The sequence below is a fragment of the Anas platyrhynchos genome, chromosome 25 (assembly GCF_047663525.1).
Source record: "Anas platyrhynchos isolate ZD024472 breed Pekin duck chromosome 25, IASCAAS_PekinDuck_T2T, whole genome shotgun sequence".
In the NCBI taxonomy this organism is placed as follows: Eukaryota; Metazoa; Chordata; class Aves; order Anseriformes; family Anatidae; genus Anas; species Anas platyrhynchos.
This window is the reverse complement of record NC_092611.1, coordinates 6,317,173-6,330,741: the sequence shown is the minus strand read 5'-3', so window position 1 is coordinate 6,330,741 and position 13,569 is coordinate 6,317,173. Positions and strand designations below refer to the sequence as shown.

General features: G+C 67.4%; 3 protein-coding genes across 3 annotated transcripts; 2 read left to right on the top strand and 1 right to left on the bottom strand.

The window, feature by feature from the left end:
• Positions 1 to 9: 9 nt before the first annotated feature.
• On the top strand, positions 10 to 4,527 carry MFRP (membrane frizzled-related protein). Its single transcript, XM_038167555.2, has 13 exons — positions 10 to 638; positions 733 to 829; positions 1,039 to 1,167; positions 1,381 to 1,545; positions 1,619 to 1,862; positions 1,940 to 2,070; positions 2,164 to 2,289; positions 2,377 to 2,453; positions 2,579 to 2,727; positions 2,883 to 3,013; positions 3,112 to 3,246; positions 3,373 to 3,500; positions 3,587 to 4,527. The coding sequence occupies exons 1-13, from the start codon at positions 585 to 587 to the stop codon at positions 3,809 to 3,811; spliced, it is 1,791 nt and encodes a 596-aa protein (XP_038023483.2). The 5' UTR covers positions 10 to 584; the 3' UTR covers positions 3,812 to 4,527.
• A 378-nt stretch (positions 4,528 to 4,905) lies between these two features.
• C1QTNF5 (C1q and TNF related 5) lies at positions 4,906 to 7,179 on the top strand. Its single transcript, XM_072027791.1, has 3 exons — positions 4,906 to 5,085; positions 5,824 to 6,059; positions 6,429 to 7,179. The coding sequence occupies exons 2-3, from the start codon at positions 5,843 to 5,845 to the stop codon at positions 6,944 to 6,946; spliced, it is 735 nt and encodes a 244-aa protein (XP_071883892.1). The 5' UTR covers positions 4,906 to 5,085; positions 5,824 to 5,842; the 3' UTR covers positions 6,947 to 7,179.
• Positions 7,180 to 10,365: 3,186 nt separating this feature from the next.
• RNF26 (ring finger protein 26) lies at positions 10,366 to 13,271 on the bottom strand. The gene has a single exon (XM_005031703.6). The coding sequence runs from the start codon at positions 13,039 to 13,041 to the stop codon at positions 11,731 to 11,733; it is 1,311 nt and encodes a 436-aa protein (XP_005031760.4). The 5' UTR covers positions 13,042 to 13,271; the 3' UTR covers positions 10,366 to 11,730.
• Between the last annotated feature and the right edge of the window lie 298 nt (positions 13,272 to 13,569).

Below are 13,569 nucleotides of genomic sequence, written 5' to 3'. Positions count from 1 at the left end.
CTCTGGTCCTCCAGCAGCCGCGCTCTGCCCCAAAATACCCTAAACAAAGCCCTCTTTCTGCCTGGCTCAAGCACGGGGCTGGCAGCTGGGCATTAAGGGGCAGTGGGGACGCAGGCAGCGGGGTTTGGACACCCAGCACGGGGAGATGTGGGGTCGGGAGGGACGTGCTCAGCCCGGGATCCCCATCGCAGCCCCTTTGGGGACACGTGGAGGCACTGGGAAAACCGAGCGGCCACTTTGGGAACCCCAAAAGAGGCTCCCCGAGCTGTGGGGTGGGCTCGCAGCTCTGGAGGGAGCACACGTTCCCCTTTAAGGTGCTGGGATCTCCGTGCCAGGGCCTGACCTCGGCATCCTCAGCTGAGCTGGATTAACGGGGCAGGGGGAAGGGGCCGGCGGAGGGAACGGGGCTGGGGCCGCCCAGGGCTCTCCGCGCAAACTTTTGGGGTCTCCACAAGTTTTGGGGTCTCCGCGGGGCGCAGCTCGTGCCGGCTGCCATGGGGACGGGCGGGGAGGTGCGGGGGGCACCTGGGGTGGCCGTGGCACAGCGGGGAGGATTTTAACCGTGCTGGGAAGCGCCTGGTGCCATGAAGGATTTCACCGAGATCACGCTTTGCCCCGAGGCTCTGGAGCACAGCAAGGTAGGGCCGGGTTTGGGGAGCTGCCCCACGGGTCCCCCACGGTCTCTGCGCGTCCCCACACCACCGTCCTTCTGTCCCTCGTCTTTTCGCCCAGACCAAGTTCTGCAACCCCGTCTTCAAGGGCGAGGAGCCCCCAGGAACGTCCCCAGACAAGGATGGGGTCAGCCCCACAGCCCCCCAGGATGGCCTCGGTACCCGCATGGGGTTTGTGCGCCGGGCTGTGGGGCTGCCCGGGGGTCCCGTGGGGCACAAAAGGGTCTCAGGGGGGGCAAAAGGGTCTCAGGGGGGGCAAAAGGGTCCTAAAGGGGACAAGAGGCTGGGCTCAGCCAGCTGGGGAGGGGGTGGCGGGGTGGGGGCACTTTGGCACCGTGCTCTGCCCGCTGTCCTCGCCCTCCCGCAGGCCGGCAGCTGTGGGGCCGGGTGGGTGGAAGGTACCGGGCCGACTGTAGGTTCACCTGGCTCTGCGTGGCCCTGATGAGCGCCGTCCTCCTCTTCCTCATCGCCCTCCTGCTGGCCATCGTCATCCACCGTGAGTGCGGGGCTGGGGGGGCCGCGATGTGTCCGTGGGGATGGGGACACGGAGCTGGCTCCTGGGGGGGCTCAGGGCACGGCGAGGACACCCGTCCTGCTCCAAACCTCCCCAAAAAGGGGGGTCCCTGTGTCCAGGGACCCCACACGTGGGGCTGGGTGGGCTTCCCGAGCCCCCTCCCCACACCGCAGCCACTCCTCACCCCGCGCACAGAGCTGACGTCCCCGCGGCCCCCCAGCTCCCCCGCCGCCGCCCTGCCCGCCCGTGGCACCACCACCAGCCCCGCAGCACCCACCCCGAGACCTCCCCCGGCCCCAAAAACCACCTCCACCCCAACCTGGAGCCAGCCTCGTGCAGCCAGCACGCCACCACCACCGGGTAAGCCCCACACACCCCGGCACGGCGTCACCCTGAGGTGCCGGCTCACCGGGTGCCCCCTGTCCCCCTGCAGCCTGCGGTGGCACCCTGCGGGGTCCCGAGGGCTCCTTCAGCTCCCCCAACCACCCCGGCCCCTACCCGCCCCACGCGCTCTGCGTCTGGCACATCGAGGTGGCGGCCGGGCTCGCCATCCAGCTGCGGATGGAGGCGTTCAGTGTGGAGGGCACGGCATCCTGCCTCTTCGACCGCCTGGAGCTCTACGAGGAGCAAGGGGACGGCGCCGCGGAGCCAGCCCCAGCTCGGGGGGGCACCGCCAGGTAGGATCCGGGAAGGATTCGGCACCCCAACTTTTGGGGTGGGGGCGAGAGGAGACGCTTCGGGATGGTCCCCCCAGGTTCTGCGGCAACGTGGTGCCCCCCACCTTCAACACCAACTCCAACCTCCTGCGCGTCACCTTCGTCTCCGACGGCAGCGTGGGCGCACCCGGCTTCAGCGCCCACTACCGTGCCGTGGCCCCCGATGAGAGTGAGCACCCCCAAAACCTTCCCAGGAGCAGGGGATTTGGGGCAGGGGGTGCGCAGAGCACGGCCACCAGCCCTGCGCCCTGGTACCCCGCAGAGAGCTGCGCCTGGGACGAGCATTTGTGTGACCGAGGGCTTTGCATCCGCCTGGGCTTCGTCTGCGACGGCTTCCACGACTGCGAGGACCGCAGCGACGAGGCCAACTGCAGCCTGAAGCACAAAGGTGGGCCCGGGGAGGGGGGACGGGGGGGAGAAATGGGGCGTAAGGAAAGGGGCCGGGGGTACAGCCCCATGGTGTGTGTGTCCCCAGAGTGCGGGGGCCCGCTGACAGCCCTGGAGGGGCATTTCTCCACCCCCAGCCATCCCCAGCCCTACCCGCACCAGCAGGTGAGCCGAGGGGGAGGAGGAGGAGGAGGAGGAGGAGGAGGGTGGGTGGGGAGGAAGGCTTCCTCCCATCTGAGGGGTCAGCGGGTGCCCCTGCCCGGCTTGACGGTGTCCCCCCGCCCCGGTAGCTGTGCCTGTGGCAGATCTCGGTGCCCGTGGGCCACGTGGTGGATCTGCGCTTCCACAACTTCAGCCTGGAGCCGCACGAGGACTGCAGCTTCGACTTCGTGGAGGTGCACGACAGCGCCGGCACCGGGGCCGCCAGCCTGATGGGCAGGTACCCCCCCCCTCCCCTCCCCAAATCCAGCTCCCACGGCTCAGCCGGGGAAACCAAGGGCTGGCAAGGACGTGCTGCTAAAGGACGGGTTTTGGGGGCATCCCGGGTGGCCCCGTTGCCCGTCTGACCCCATCCTTTGCCCCGTGGCCCCGCAGGTTCTGCGGCCACCAGCTGCCACCTGCCCTGACCTCCTCGCGCCACGTCATGACCGTGCTGTTCGTGGCGGATGAAGGAGTGGCAGACGACGGCTTCTTCGCCACCTACCAAGCCCGCAACGCCACGGAGAGTAGGTGGCAGGGCTGTGCGGCCCGTCCCCGGCGGGGTTCAAGGCCGAGGCTGAGCAAAACTGTCCCTTTGTCCCCCCCCGTCCCCCCCGCCCCGCAGAGACCTGCAGCCCTGCCGAGTTCTCCTGCGGCAACGGCGAGTGCCGGGCGCTGGAGTCGGTGTGTGACGGCTGGCACGACTGCCCCGACGGCACCGACGAGCTCAACTGCACCAGGGTCTCCTACCCGGCCTTCGGTGAGCCCCATCTGGAGGGATTTCACCCCTTTCCCCCTAAACCCACCCCCAGGGGATCCCCCGGAAAGCGGTGCCCCCTCCCCGCCGGTGCCGGTGCCAGAAGCGCAGCACCTCTCCATGCGGCAGGCTCCGTCTGCGAGCCCGTGGAGGTGGAGATGTGCCTGGGGCTGGGCTACAACGCCACCTCCTTCCCCAACATCTGGCTGGCCATCCCGGACCAGGAGGGGGCCGCCGAGGTGCTGCAGGACTACCAGGTGAGCCGGGGGGGCTGGGGGCGGCTCGGCCACCCCGTGCCAAGCTCGCCCACCCCGTGCCACGCTCACCCAGCGCCGTCCCGCAGACGCTGATGGAGCTGGCCTGCTACCAGCACCTCCGGCTCCTCATCTGCAGCCTCTTCGTGCCCAAATGCACCCCGGACGGAGGCGTCCTGCAGCCCTGCCGTGCCGTCTGCCTGGCGGCTGAGCTGCGCTGCCAGCAGTCCCTGGGGCTCCTCGGCATCCTCTGGCCCATCAACTGCAACATCCTGCCCGACTCCAGCGACCCCGTGGAGTGCTTCCAGCCCTGAGCCCCCCAGCGCGAACCCTCCTGCCCCAAACCTTCCTCTCCCCTTCTTCCAACTCCTGTCGTGTCCTGCCCCAGAGCCAGGGCATCCTCTTAGGGCTCAGCACCCCGGTGCCATGGGATTTCCCCCAGGACTGAGTCCCTGGAGAGGGGCTGCCCCTCCCTGGACTTGCTACGGGGAAAGATTTATGGTGGGGGTCCGTGCCCAGGGGTTGGAGCTGCCCCCATGGGGGTCTCAGCATCTCCAGGCTCTGCCCAGCCTCTCCGACAGCTGCTGCCCGGCAGGGGAAGGGTTAATGCCCCCCAAATTGAGGGTCCCCGTGTCCCCAAGACCCCGGAGCCGGCAGAATAAACAGCGTGAGCTGCTGAGGATCCTGGTGGAGGGCTCGGGGAGGGGGTCTGGTGCCAGCAACCCCACAGCAGGGAACTCCTGCTCCAGCCAGGGCTGTGGCCGTGCTGGCTGTGCTGGCCACAGGCCACCCCGCTGGCCACAGGGCTGGCAACGCCCCGTGGCCATAATCCAGCCACCAGCTAGCCAAAAACTCCAACCCCATCACACCTGGGGTGAGGGGGGCGAGGAGCCAGGTGGCCCCGTGCCAGCACCCAGCCCTGGGCACCCACACCCACGGGTGCCACCCCCCCAGCAGTGTCCCCTGGGTGCTCCCGGTGCTGGAGGGGGTTAAAGGCAGCCTGGGGGCTCCCCAAAAAGCACCCAGGTGCACACCCTGGGGATCCCTGCCTGCTGCCACAGCCCCCCAGGCAGCTCCTCCAGCACCCATGGGTGCCCCCAGGGTGGCGGTGCCAACTTGTGTGCGCCCTGAGCCCTCTCCGTGCCTCATCCCTGCTCACAGCTGGGGCACCGAGGGCTCCACGAGGGCTCCACGTCCCTCTTCCAAGCTGCCTGCCTCCGCTGGGCTCCCCTCTCCTGCCCTTTCTCCCATCCCGCTCTTCCTTGGGCCATTTTCTCCCCTTTTCCCCCCTCCATCTGCCCCCAGCAGGGTGGTTTTCGCCCCGCTCCTCCTCTCCCTTCCCCCTGCCCAACCGCGCTTCCCACACCGTGGGGATTATTTTTCTTTTTTTTTTTTTTTCTCCTTTTTTTTTTTTTTCCCCTTGTCTTGTAGCTTTTGGCTCCCGGGGCCCGTGGCGATTTCCTTTGGAGTTTGGGAGGAGAGACGTGGGGAGGAGAGAGGGGGGGAGAGGCTGCCTCTCCGAGGGCCTTCGTCAGAGCGAGGAGCTGGGGAAGAGCCCGCAGCCCGGCCCCGCCGCAGCGCAGGAGCGGTGAGTGGGGACCCTATGGGGGTCCCGGCTGCGGCAGCGGGGTGGAGGAGAAGCCCCTTTCCTCCTCCTTTTTCCTCCCCGTTCACCAAGGGGACGAGAAGCAAGGCCACGGGGAGAGAGGGGCCAACGCTGCGCCGGTAGCCAAGAGGGCTGGGGGCAGCGGGGTGGTCCCGGCCCTCAGGGTGGTCCTGGCTGTAGGGTGGTCCCGAAACGGCCCCATAAAACTCGGGATGCTGCAGCCCCAGCTGGCTGTGCCGCGGGGAGCCAGCCGGGAGCCGAGCGGAGCCGCCGGCTGTGGGGATGCTGCCAAGGGCAGGGCCGTGCCGCAGCCCCGAGCTCCTCGAGTTCCCCAAACTCTTGGAGTTCCCCGAGCTGCCGCCCCACCACGCATGACCTGAACCCTCATCTTCCTCCTGCAGCACCCCAAAACCAGGCTCAGAGCTGCCACGGCCGCTCCGAGCCCCTACACGCAGCCGGCACCTCCTGCGGGTGTCCCCTCAGGGTCCCCTCCCCGTGCCACCCGCTGCCCGCGGCGCCCCCCCAAAGATTTTTGGCTCGGGGGTGGGCAACGGAGATGCTGCGGCAGGTGCAGCCGGCCCCGAGCACTTGCCAAAAAGGCAAAAAAAAGGGGAAAAAAAAAAAGAAGGGGGGGCAGCTGCAGGGTGGTGGTTGCCTGCCCGTTTCGAGCCCTGCGTGCAGGGGTCTGCGGAGCTGTTATGTTTCTCTGCCCCCCTGCAGCCCCCCCACGGCAGACGAGATGAAGCTGCTCCTCCTCTTCCTCCTCCTCCTCCTCCTCGTGGGCAGCTCGGTGCAGCTGGAAGACAACAAGATCCCCAGGCTGTGCTCGGGGCAGCCGGGCATCCCGGGCACCCCGGGGCTGCACGGGGGCCAGGGGCTGCCGGGCAGAGACGGCCGAGACGGCCGGGACGGGGCCGTGGGGCTGCCGGGGGAGAAGGGCGAGATGGGCCCACCTGGTAAGGAAGGAGAAATCCCATAAAGGGGAGCCCGCTCTGCATTGCCAAACAGGGAGAAAATCCCCCAAAAAGAGCCCTTTTCCTGCCACCCCCACTCCGGTCCTGCTCCCCACCGCTGGCACTGCCCCGTTCCCCCCATCCCCATCCCTCCCTTCCTCCTCCTGCTTTGGGAACCCCAAATGTGGGTGCCTCGTCCATCCCCTGGCTCCTTGTGGGGGGTTTCTCCCACCCTCAGCGGGTCTTCCCAGTGACCCCACACCACGCACCCACCACCCCATAACCACCCAACCCCAAAGCACTTGGTGGGGGGGGATTTAGGGGATCTGTCACAACACCCGAGACGACACCATCCCCATCCCTTCCCCCCAGGAGCTCCGGGGCCCCGCGGGGAGCCGGGCAGCCCCGGCGTGGACGGCGTGCACGGCGAGAAGGGGGCGCAGGGCGAGTGCGCCGTGCCCCCCCGCTCAGCCTTCAGCGCCAAACGCTCGGAGGCTCGCAGCCCCCCGCCAGCCGATCAACCCATCCTCTTCGACGTGGTGCTGGCCAACGAGCAGGGCCACTACGACCCGGCCACGGGCAAGTTCACCTGCGAGGTTCCCGGCCTTTATTATTTCGCCGTCCACGCCACCGTTTACCGTGCCAGCCTGCAGTTCGACCTGATGAAGAACGGGCAGTCGGTCGCCTCCTTCTTCCAGTACTACGGGAACTGGCCCAAGCCCACCTCGCTCTCCGGGGGCGCCCTGGTCCGCCTGGAGCCCGAGGACGAGGTGTGGGTGCAGGTGGGGGTCGGGGACTACAGCGGTTTCTACGCCAGCGTCAAGACGGACAGCACCTTCACCGGCTTCCTCGTCTACTCCTACTGGCACAGCTCCGCCGTCTTCGCCTGAGCCCGGGGACGGGGACGGGGACACGGGGGGTGCGCGCCCCTTCCCCTGCTCGGGCACGGCGCGGGGAGGTGGCAGGGGGTGGTTGGAGGGGAGATGGGGGGCTCGGCGTCCTCCCCCTGCTCCGCTGTGGTGCCTGGAAGGGGGCAGGATGCGGCCCCTGGTTGCACTGCGTAGGATTTCAGCGTTTTTATCTCCCTCCCCAGCTCCAGGGCAGGAGGAACGAGCTGGAAAAATCAAATAAAAGCGTGCCCTGAGCTTCTTGCCATCGCCCCCCCTGGCACGCAGCACCCCCGGGGTTGGGCTCAGCTCCCTGCGTGCGGGGCGAGCCTGGGCTGCCTGGCCGCTGGCACGGCGAGGGGCCCCCTGCCCGTGACCCCAGACCCCCGCCCGTGACCCCAGACCCCTGCCCATGACCCCAGACCCCTGCCCATGACCCCAGACCTCTGCCCGTGACCCCAAACCCCGGCCCGTGACCCCAAACCCCCGCCCGTGACCCCTCTCCTCTGCCCTTCTCCAGCCACCGCAATAAAAGGGTCCTCACCCCTACCTGTGCCTGCTGCGTCCCTGCCTCTGGGGCTGGTTGTGGGGGGCTCGGGACCCCCCCCCGGGGGGCTGCAGCCCCTGCCAGGGGGGGTAGGGGGGACGCAGAGCCGGCGGGGAGCCGCTAGGTGGAGGCATCGGCGCCGCTTTGCGCCCTGCGCTCCCTCCGTGCGCCCTTGCCCTGGTTTTGGGGAGGGGCCGGGGAGGAGCGGGGGGGCATTTCCCAAGCAGCCCCCCCCCGGTCCTGGCTGCCCGTAGGTCGGGGGAGAAGCCCACCCTGCCCCCGGTGCCTCGGGGGGCTCGTTGTGGACCCCCCATAGGTTGGGATGTAGTGGGAGCGCGGTGACCCGGCGCCGGGAGGGGACCCTATTTTTAGCCGGGGGAGCGAAGGGCTTCCTCATTCCGGCCCCAAATTGGTCCCGCGGGGATTTGGGGCGAGCCAGGGAGGGGGATTCTGGATAGGGGGGGCGACTCCTTCAGCCAGCGGGACGAGCAAACCCACGGTCCTACAGAGATGGGATTTGGGGTCGGGGGCACCTCGCTCCGCGTCCCACCTGGGGGTCGCACCCTCGGGGTGTCCCCACCCCATAGGGGCTCTGGGGCCGGGGCTGAAGGCCCTACAGCTCCCCGTCCAGCCCCGGAGCAGGATTGGGTTGCTGCGGAAGCGTGTGTTTGGGTTGAAATCGGCCTTTTTTTGTCAGCGGAGCCGCTCGGGGATAAACAGGGCAGCTCGCCGGGCGGAACTGGGAGGGAGAGGACTTTCCTTGGGACCAGGCCAGGGGAGGTTGTGGGGTGGGGGGCTGGGAGCATCCTCTGGGCCCCATCACATCGTGGGGAGAGCGCCCAGCACCACGCTGAGCCCCGCAGCTTCTGGAGAGGCTCTGGACCCGCTGGGAGCTTTGTGGGGTCGGGGGGGGACCCTCGGAGACCCCCCCCTGAGGAACACGAGGGTGGCTGCTGCAGCCTGGGGAGGGGGATTAGGAAAGGATTGGGATTAGGGGAGGGGAGCCACAGCAGGCCCTAATTTCTGGCAGCTCCTAACGAGCACCCCGAGCAAGGAGGGGGCAGAGCCCTGCTCCCAGCTGAGCCCTGGCTTGGGGAGGGGGGGGGCACCACCTCTTTGGCCAGGGCAAACCCTATAAAAGCACCGGGCAGAGCAGGCAGAGCCTGCAGGGCAGCTGGCAGAGGCATCGGTTTGTGCAGAAATGTTTATTTAAAAATAAATAGGGGGAAAAAAATAAATAAATAAATACAACAAAGGGCTGGCGGCTCTTCCCGGAGCAGCTCGGTGGCGCGCCAAGGGCAGGGTCCCCAGCAGGTGCTGAGCAGCTCCTCCTGCAGCAATGGGGGGGGGCTGGGAGCCAGCAGGAGCCCCCCCAAATCTCAGCCTGATAGGGCTGTGCGAGGAAGAAGCCAAAAGGATCGCCCCCGAGACCCCGCAGAGACCCCATCCCGAATCCTCCCCGGGGAGGGGAAATGCCCCCGACGGCGAAGGGTAAGGGAGCGGGTAAGGAGGGCTCTGAGCTGGGAAAATGGGGGGGCTAAACCTCAATGGGGTGGGCCAGTGGGGTGTTTGGGGGGGATTTGGGGCCGTAGGGACAAAGCAGGGCTGGGGGGGCCCTGCAGCACGCAGGTATGGGGCTGCATGCACCGGGGTCCTGCGGCTGTGCTGGGAAATGGGCACCTGTGGGGGCAGCAGGAGCCCCCAAACAGCAGGGTGGGGGCAAACAGGGGGGGTTTGGGGGCTCGGGGCCCCTCCAAGGGGCTGCAGCCGTGTTGGGATGGGGCAGCCGGGGGCTGTCCAGCCAGGGCTGCCCGCATTTGTCACGAATCCAGGCTCTGGTGCTTTTGGGACCCGGAGCCACCCCGATGTGCGGGTGCCAGCAGGTCGAAGGGGGTGAGGAGCGCAAGATCCCAAAACAAGGGCACAGGACCACGAGCACGGACCCCAGAAGAGCAGAGCCCGGCCTCTCCATCAATCCCAGCGGGAGAACCCCGTGTCCTGGTGAGAAAACAGCTCGGGGAGGGCCGATACCCCCAGCCTCAGGTGGCCCACCCTAAAGGGGCTGCAGGAGGCCTCCACCCCCAGCCACATCCCCGATGCAGCTGGCTGGGATCCAGCTCCGCTCCCCCGATAACGAGGGAGCCAAGCTGGTGCCGGGGAGCAGCCCAAAGCCCCCCCGTGGTCCTGCTGCTGATCGTCACCTGCTCCCTCCCCACCGGCCCGGAGCCTTTATCCCTGCCAGCTCCCCGCTGTCCCCGAGCCCTGGCTGCAGCTCATTAGGGCCGGGGGGCTGCAGCTGGGCACACAAAGGGGTCTCAGGGATTTTCCCGAAGCCTGGGGGGCTTCCTTGCCAGCAAGCTGTCAGCCTCCCCCCCCTCTGTGCCCGTGAATGCTCCTCCAGCCCCGATGCAGCTCCTCCAGCCCCAATGGGCTGAAACCATCTCTCCCTCCGGCTGCGAGGTTCCCAAAAAAAAACCCCAATTTTGTGCCCCTTATGGCCCTGTGCAGCCAGGCCCCGTGCCAGGGCAGTGTCCGGACGCTGCGGCCGCCCCGTGGATGCATTTCCCTCCGGTAATTGCTGGTGGCTCGGGTTGTGAGCGAGCCAAGTGCGTGCGGGACGGCTCCCGGGGGAGAGCTGTGTCCTTCACAGCCCGTCCTCGCCCGGCAGCACGGCCGCAGAGCTTCTGCATCCCCTATTTTGGGGGTGCGGGGGGCATCCCCAGCATCCCAAGGACACGCTGGGGGTGCCTCGGTGTCCCCGGGTGCCGTCCCCACGCAGCCAGAACCCAGCCGGGCCTCGCTCCTGAGCCTGTGGGGTCAGGGACAGGCTTCCCCAGAGCCCCCCCCAGGGAAACACATCCCAAAAACGAGGCAGTTTGTGCTGAAGGAGACTTTAATCCGCTCGGTATCTAGCTCGTAGTGCAAACAGGTAAACGGAAGGCGAAGCTTTCTCTCTTCTTACAAACAGGCCCGAAAAGAACAAGCGTGGCTGCTGGCATTACAAAAAAATAAAATAAAAATAAATCAAGTTTGCAGGGAGAAACTGCAGTCCTGGGAAGGTGTCCTTCGTCCCGAAGCCCCCGGAGGAGGTGTTGCACCCCAAAATCTGGCTGGCCCCGAAGTTCTGCTGGGTGCTGTGTGCCTGGGGAGGGCAGGGAGCTCTGCACGCCCCAAAACGAGGAGGATGTGCCCAGGGAGCTGCTCCCAGGCAGGACCATGCCCCGCCACAGCTCAGGTTTGCAGTGCAGAGGCATCTCCCAGCCCAGCCCCTCTGCTGCCTCTGTTTTGGCTAAAAATCACCGAAATCGATTAGTTTGGAGCAGAACGGCGTGGGCCACGCCAGCTGCCCTCAGGCTCCTGGCTCGCAGTCGAGGAGTCGAGGCTCTTTCCAAGCTGGCTCCAGCCAAAATTGGCTCCGGCGCGTGGCTGAGCCCAGGCGAGCGGCTGGGAAAGGAAAAACTCTTCGGTGCGAGGCGTTCTTGGGGGCCACGAGGCACCTCAGCCCTCCCCAGCGAGGTGTGCAGGGCCCCGCGAGGCTTTTTGGGCCCCTCTGTACCAAAACCAGCTGCGTTTTTGCATTTCGGCCAGGCGGCAAGACAGAAGAGAAGCGTAACCCTCGCTGTGGTCCTGGTACCGCTCCCCACGCGTGTGCCTGGTGCTGGAATGTCTCGGGGGGCTCCCCGAGGATTTGGGGAGTCCCCTTCCCTCCCGAAGTCACCCCCTGGAGAGCTGGAGAGCGCCTGCCAGGAGCCTTGCAGGAGGGGTGTGCGTTGTGCCCTGCACTGGGAGCTGCCGCGTTTACGTGGCAGGAGGAAGAACGAGCTGTAAATGCAGTCTGCCAGGTAGTTTTTTGGCCAAATCTCACTAAGAAAAAAAAGAAAAACAACAACAAAACCTCCCTTGCCTTGCACTAGGCCCAGGAGGGCTGAGCCTTCACCCTTTCAGCTTTGGCTAGGAGGGAGCCAAGCATCTTTCCGTGCTCTGCTTCGGGTCTGGGACCGCTGCAGGCTCAGGCAACGGGCCCTGAAACAGCAAAAGTTGTCAACACCAACAAAAAAATAAAACCCTCCCTCGGCTTGCTGCGGTGATCACCTCGTGCGCTTGCTAGCGAGAGCCACAACCGAGTCACGTCCCAAACGTGGCTGTGACAGACACCCCCGGCAGCCTCTTTCAAGCCACCCTGAGTTCTTTGGGAACTGCTGGGGGCAGCCCCGACCTGGTGGGAGAAGCACGGAGACGTTCACAAGTAGACGTTGAGTGTCTGGAGGATCATCTGGCGGCACAGCGGGCAGTTGCGCTGGTAGACGGCCTGCTGCAGGAGGACTTCTGTGCACTCCTGGCACAGGCACAGGTGCCTGCAGGGCAGGAGCAGCACCGTCTTTGTCTGGTCCTGACAGATGACGCATTTCTTCCGTTCCTCTTGCTCTTTCAGCAGCACCCAGGGGTCGTCATCCGGCATCCCGTCCCCAGCTGCCACGTTCAGCTGCTCTCTCCTCGGAGCTTTCCCCCGGGAGGTGCCGGGCTCTTCCCTGGGGTTGTGCAGCCGCTGTCCTGCCGCAGAGCTTCTCCCCAGCGCCGGCCGTGCCTGCGGGCCCCGCTGTGTGTCCGGCTGCTCCTCCTGCCCCGCCACAGCCAGCACCAATCTCCCCGGTGGGGGCACGGCTCCTCGCCGCTCGCTGTCCCGGTTCCTGGTTCTCCCTCCTCGGCTCCAGTCGGTGACCTGCAGGCTCCACTCCACCATCCTGCGCCAAGCCTGCGAGGTGAGGGCCATGCCCAGCGCCAGCACCGCCAGCTGCCACAGCCTCCAGGCCTCCCGCTGCAGGCGGCGGCAGGCGGGCAGCACCCGAAAGTGTCCCACCAACACCCACAGCACCCCGGGGTTCACAGCAACAACCCCAACGCCGATAAGAACCAGCAGCAGCCCCAACCCGTACACATTGACGAAAAACACCCCGATGAGCAGCTCGGCGAGGGAAGCCAACGTCTCAAAGGCTACACGGCATGGAGCCCACAGGAGGATGGAGAGGGCGACGGCGCTGCTGGAGACGTGTGCCAGGCAGGCGGCCAGCAGCTCGGCGAGGCGCAGCGCGGGGCTGAGCGCCGCGTCCCACAGGGCGGGCAGGAGGGCGCCGAGGCTCTGTGCGCCCAGCAGCCCCACGTTGAGCGCGCTGTTGAGGAGATAAGCCAACAAGCTGCCCGCGATGGCCACCCCGTCGCACGCCTGCCTCCACGCCGCCTGCCCCGAGCCCAGCAGCCCCGCCAGGCTCTGCCTCAGCGCCTCCTTGCCCCTCAGCACCAGCAGCTGCCCCAAAGCCTTCGTCCCCTCCATGGCTGCCCAGCAGCCCCTCAGCGCCCCTAAAACCACTTGGAGCGCGCCGCCCGCTGCCCACATCAGCCCGTGCCAGCAGGCTGAGGGCAAGCTGGTGATTAGATTCAGTAGCCACAGCAGCGCGGCGAGCAGCGAGGAGACGAGGAAGAAGTTGAGGTCGAGCAGCAGCAGCAGCACGTCCAGGGCCAGGCGCAGGCCGCGCAGCAGCAGCAGCAGCGCCATGGTTGCTAAGGGCCCCGCCTCAGCGGAGGGCGCCCGCCGCCATCTTGTTGTACGCGCCGCCCGCGCGCCCCCCGCGCCTGGGCGCCGCCATCTTGTTGTCGGAGCCGCCGCAGCCGGGTCGCCCGCTTATGGGCGCCGCCATCTTGTCGCCCGCCCCGCGGCCGCTGCAGCCGCCGCCGTCGCCGGGCCCCCCGCTGCTGGGCGCCGCCATCTTGTCGCGCCTGCCGGCCAATGGGAGGGGAGGTTGGGGGCGCGGCTCGCCTGCCATTGGGCGGTTCGTGAGACGCGGCGAAGCGGGGAGGCTGCGATTGGATGGCGGCGGCGGTCGGGTACCGCCCATTTTAAAGGGGCAACGGCGCTTAAGGCGGGCAGGCGGTGGGGCCACCCATGGGTGTGATGAGTGCGGCGGTCTCAGCCCTGCCACCCGCTGGCGGGGCCGGGGCCGGGGCCGGCCATGGCAGCACCGCCCCAGGGGTCCCTTATGGGGCGCCCAGAGCAACCCTAAAGCCGTGGGGCTCTGCTTTGTGC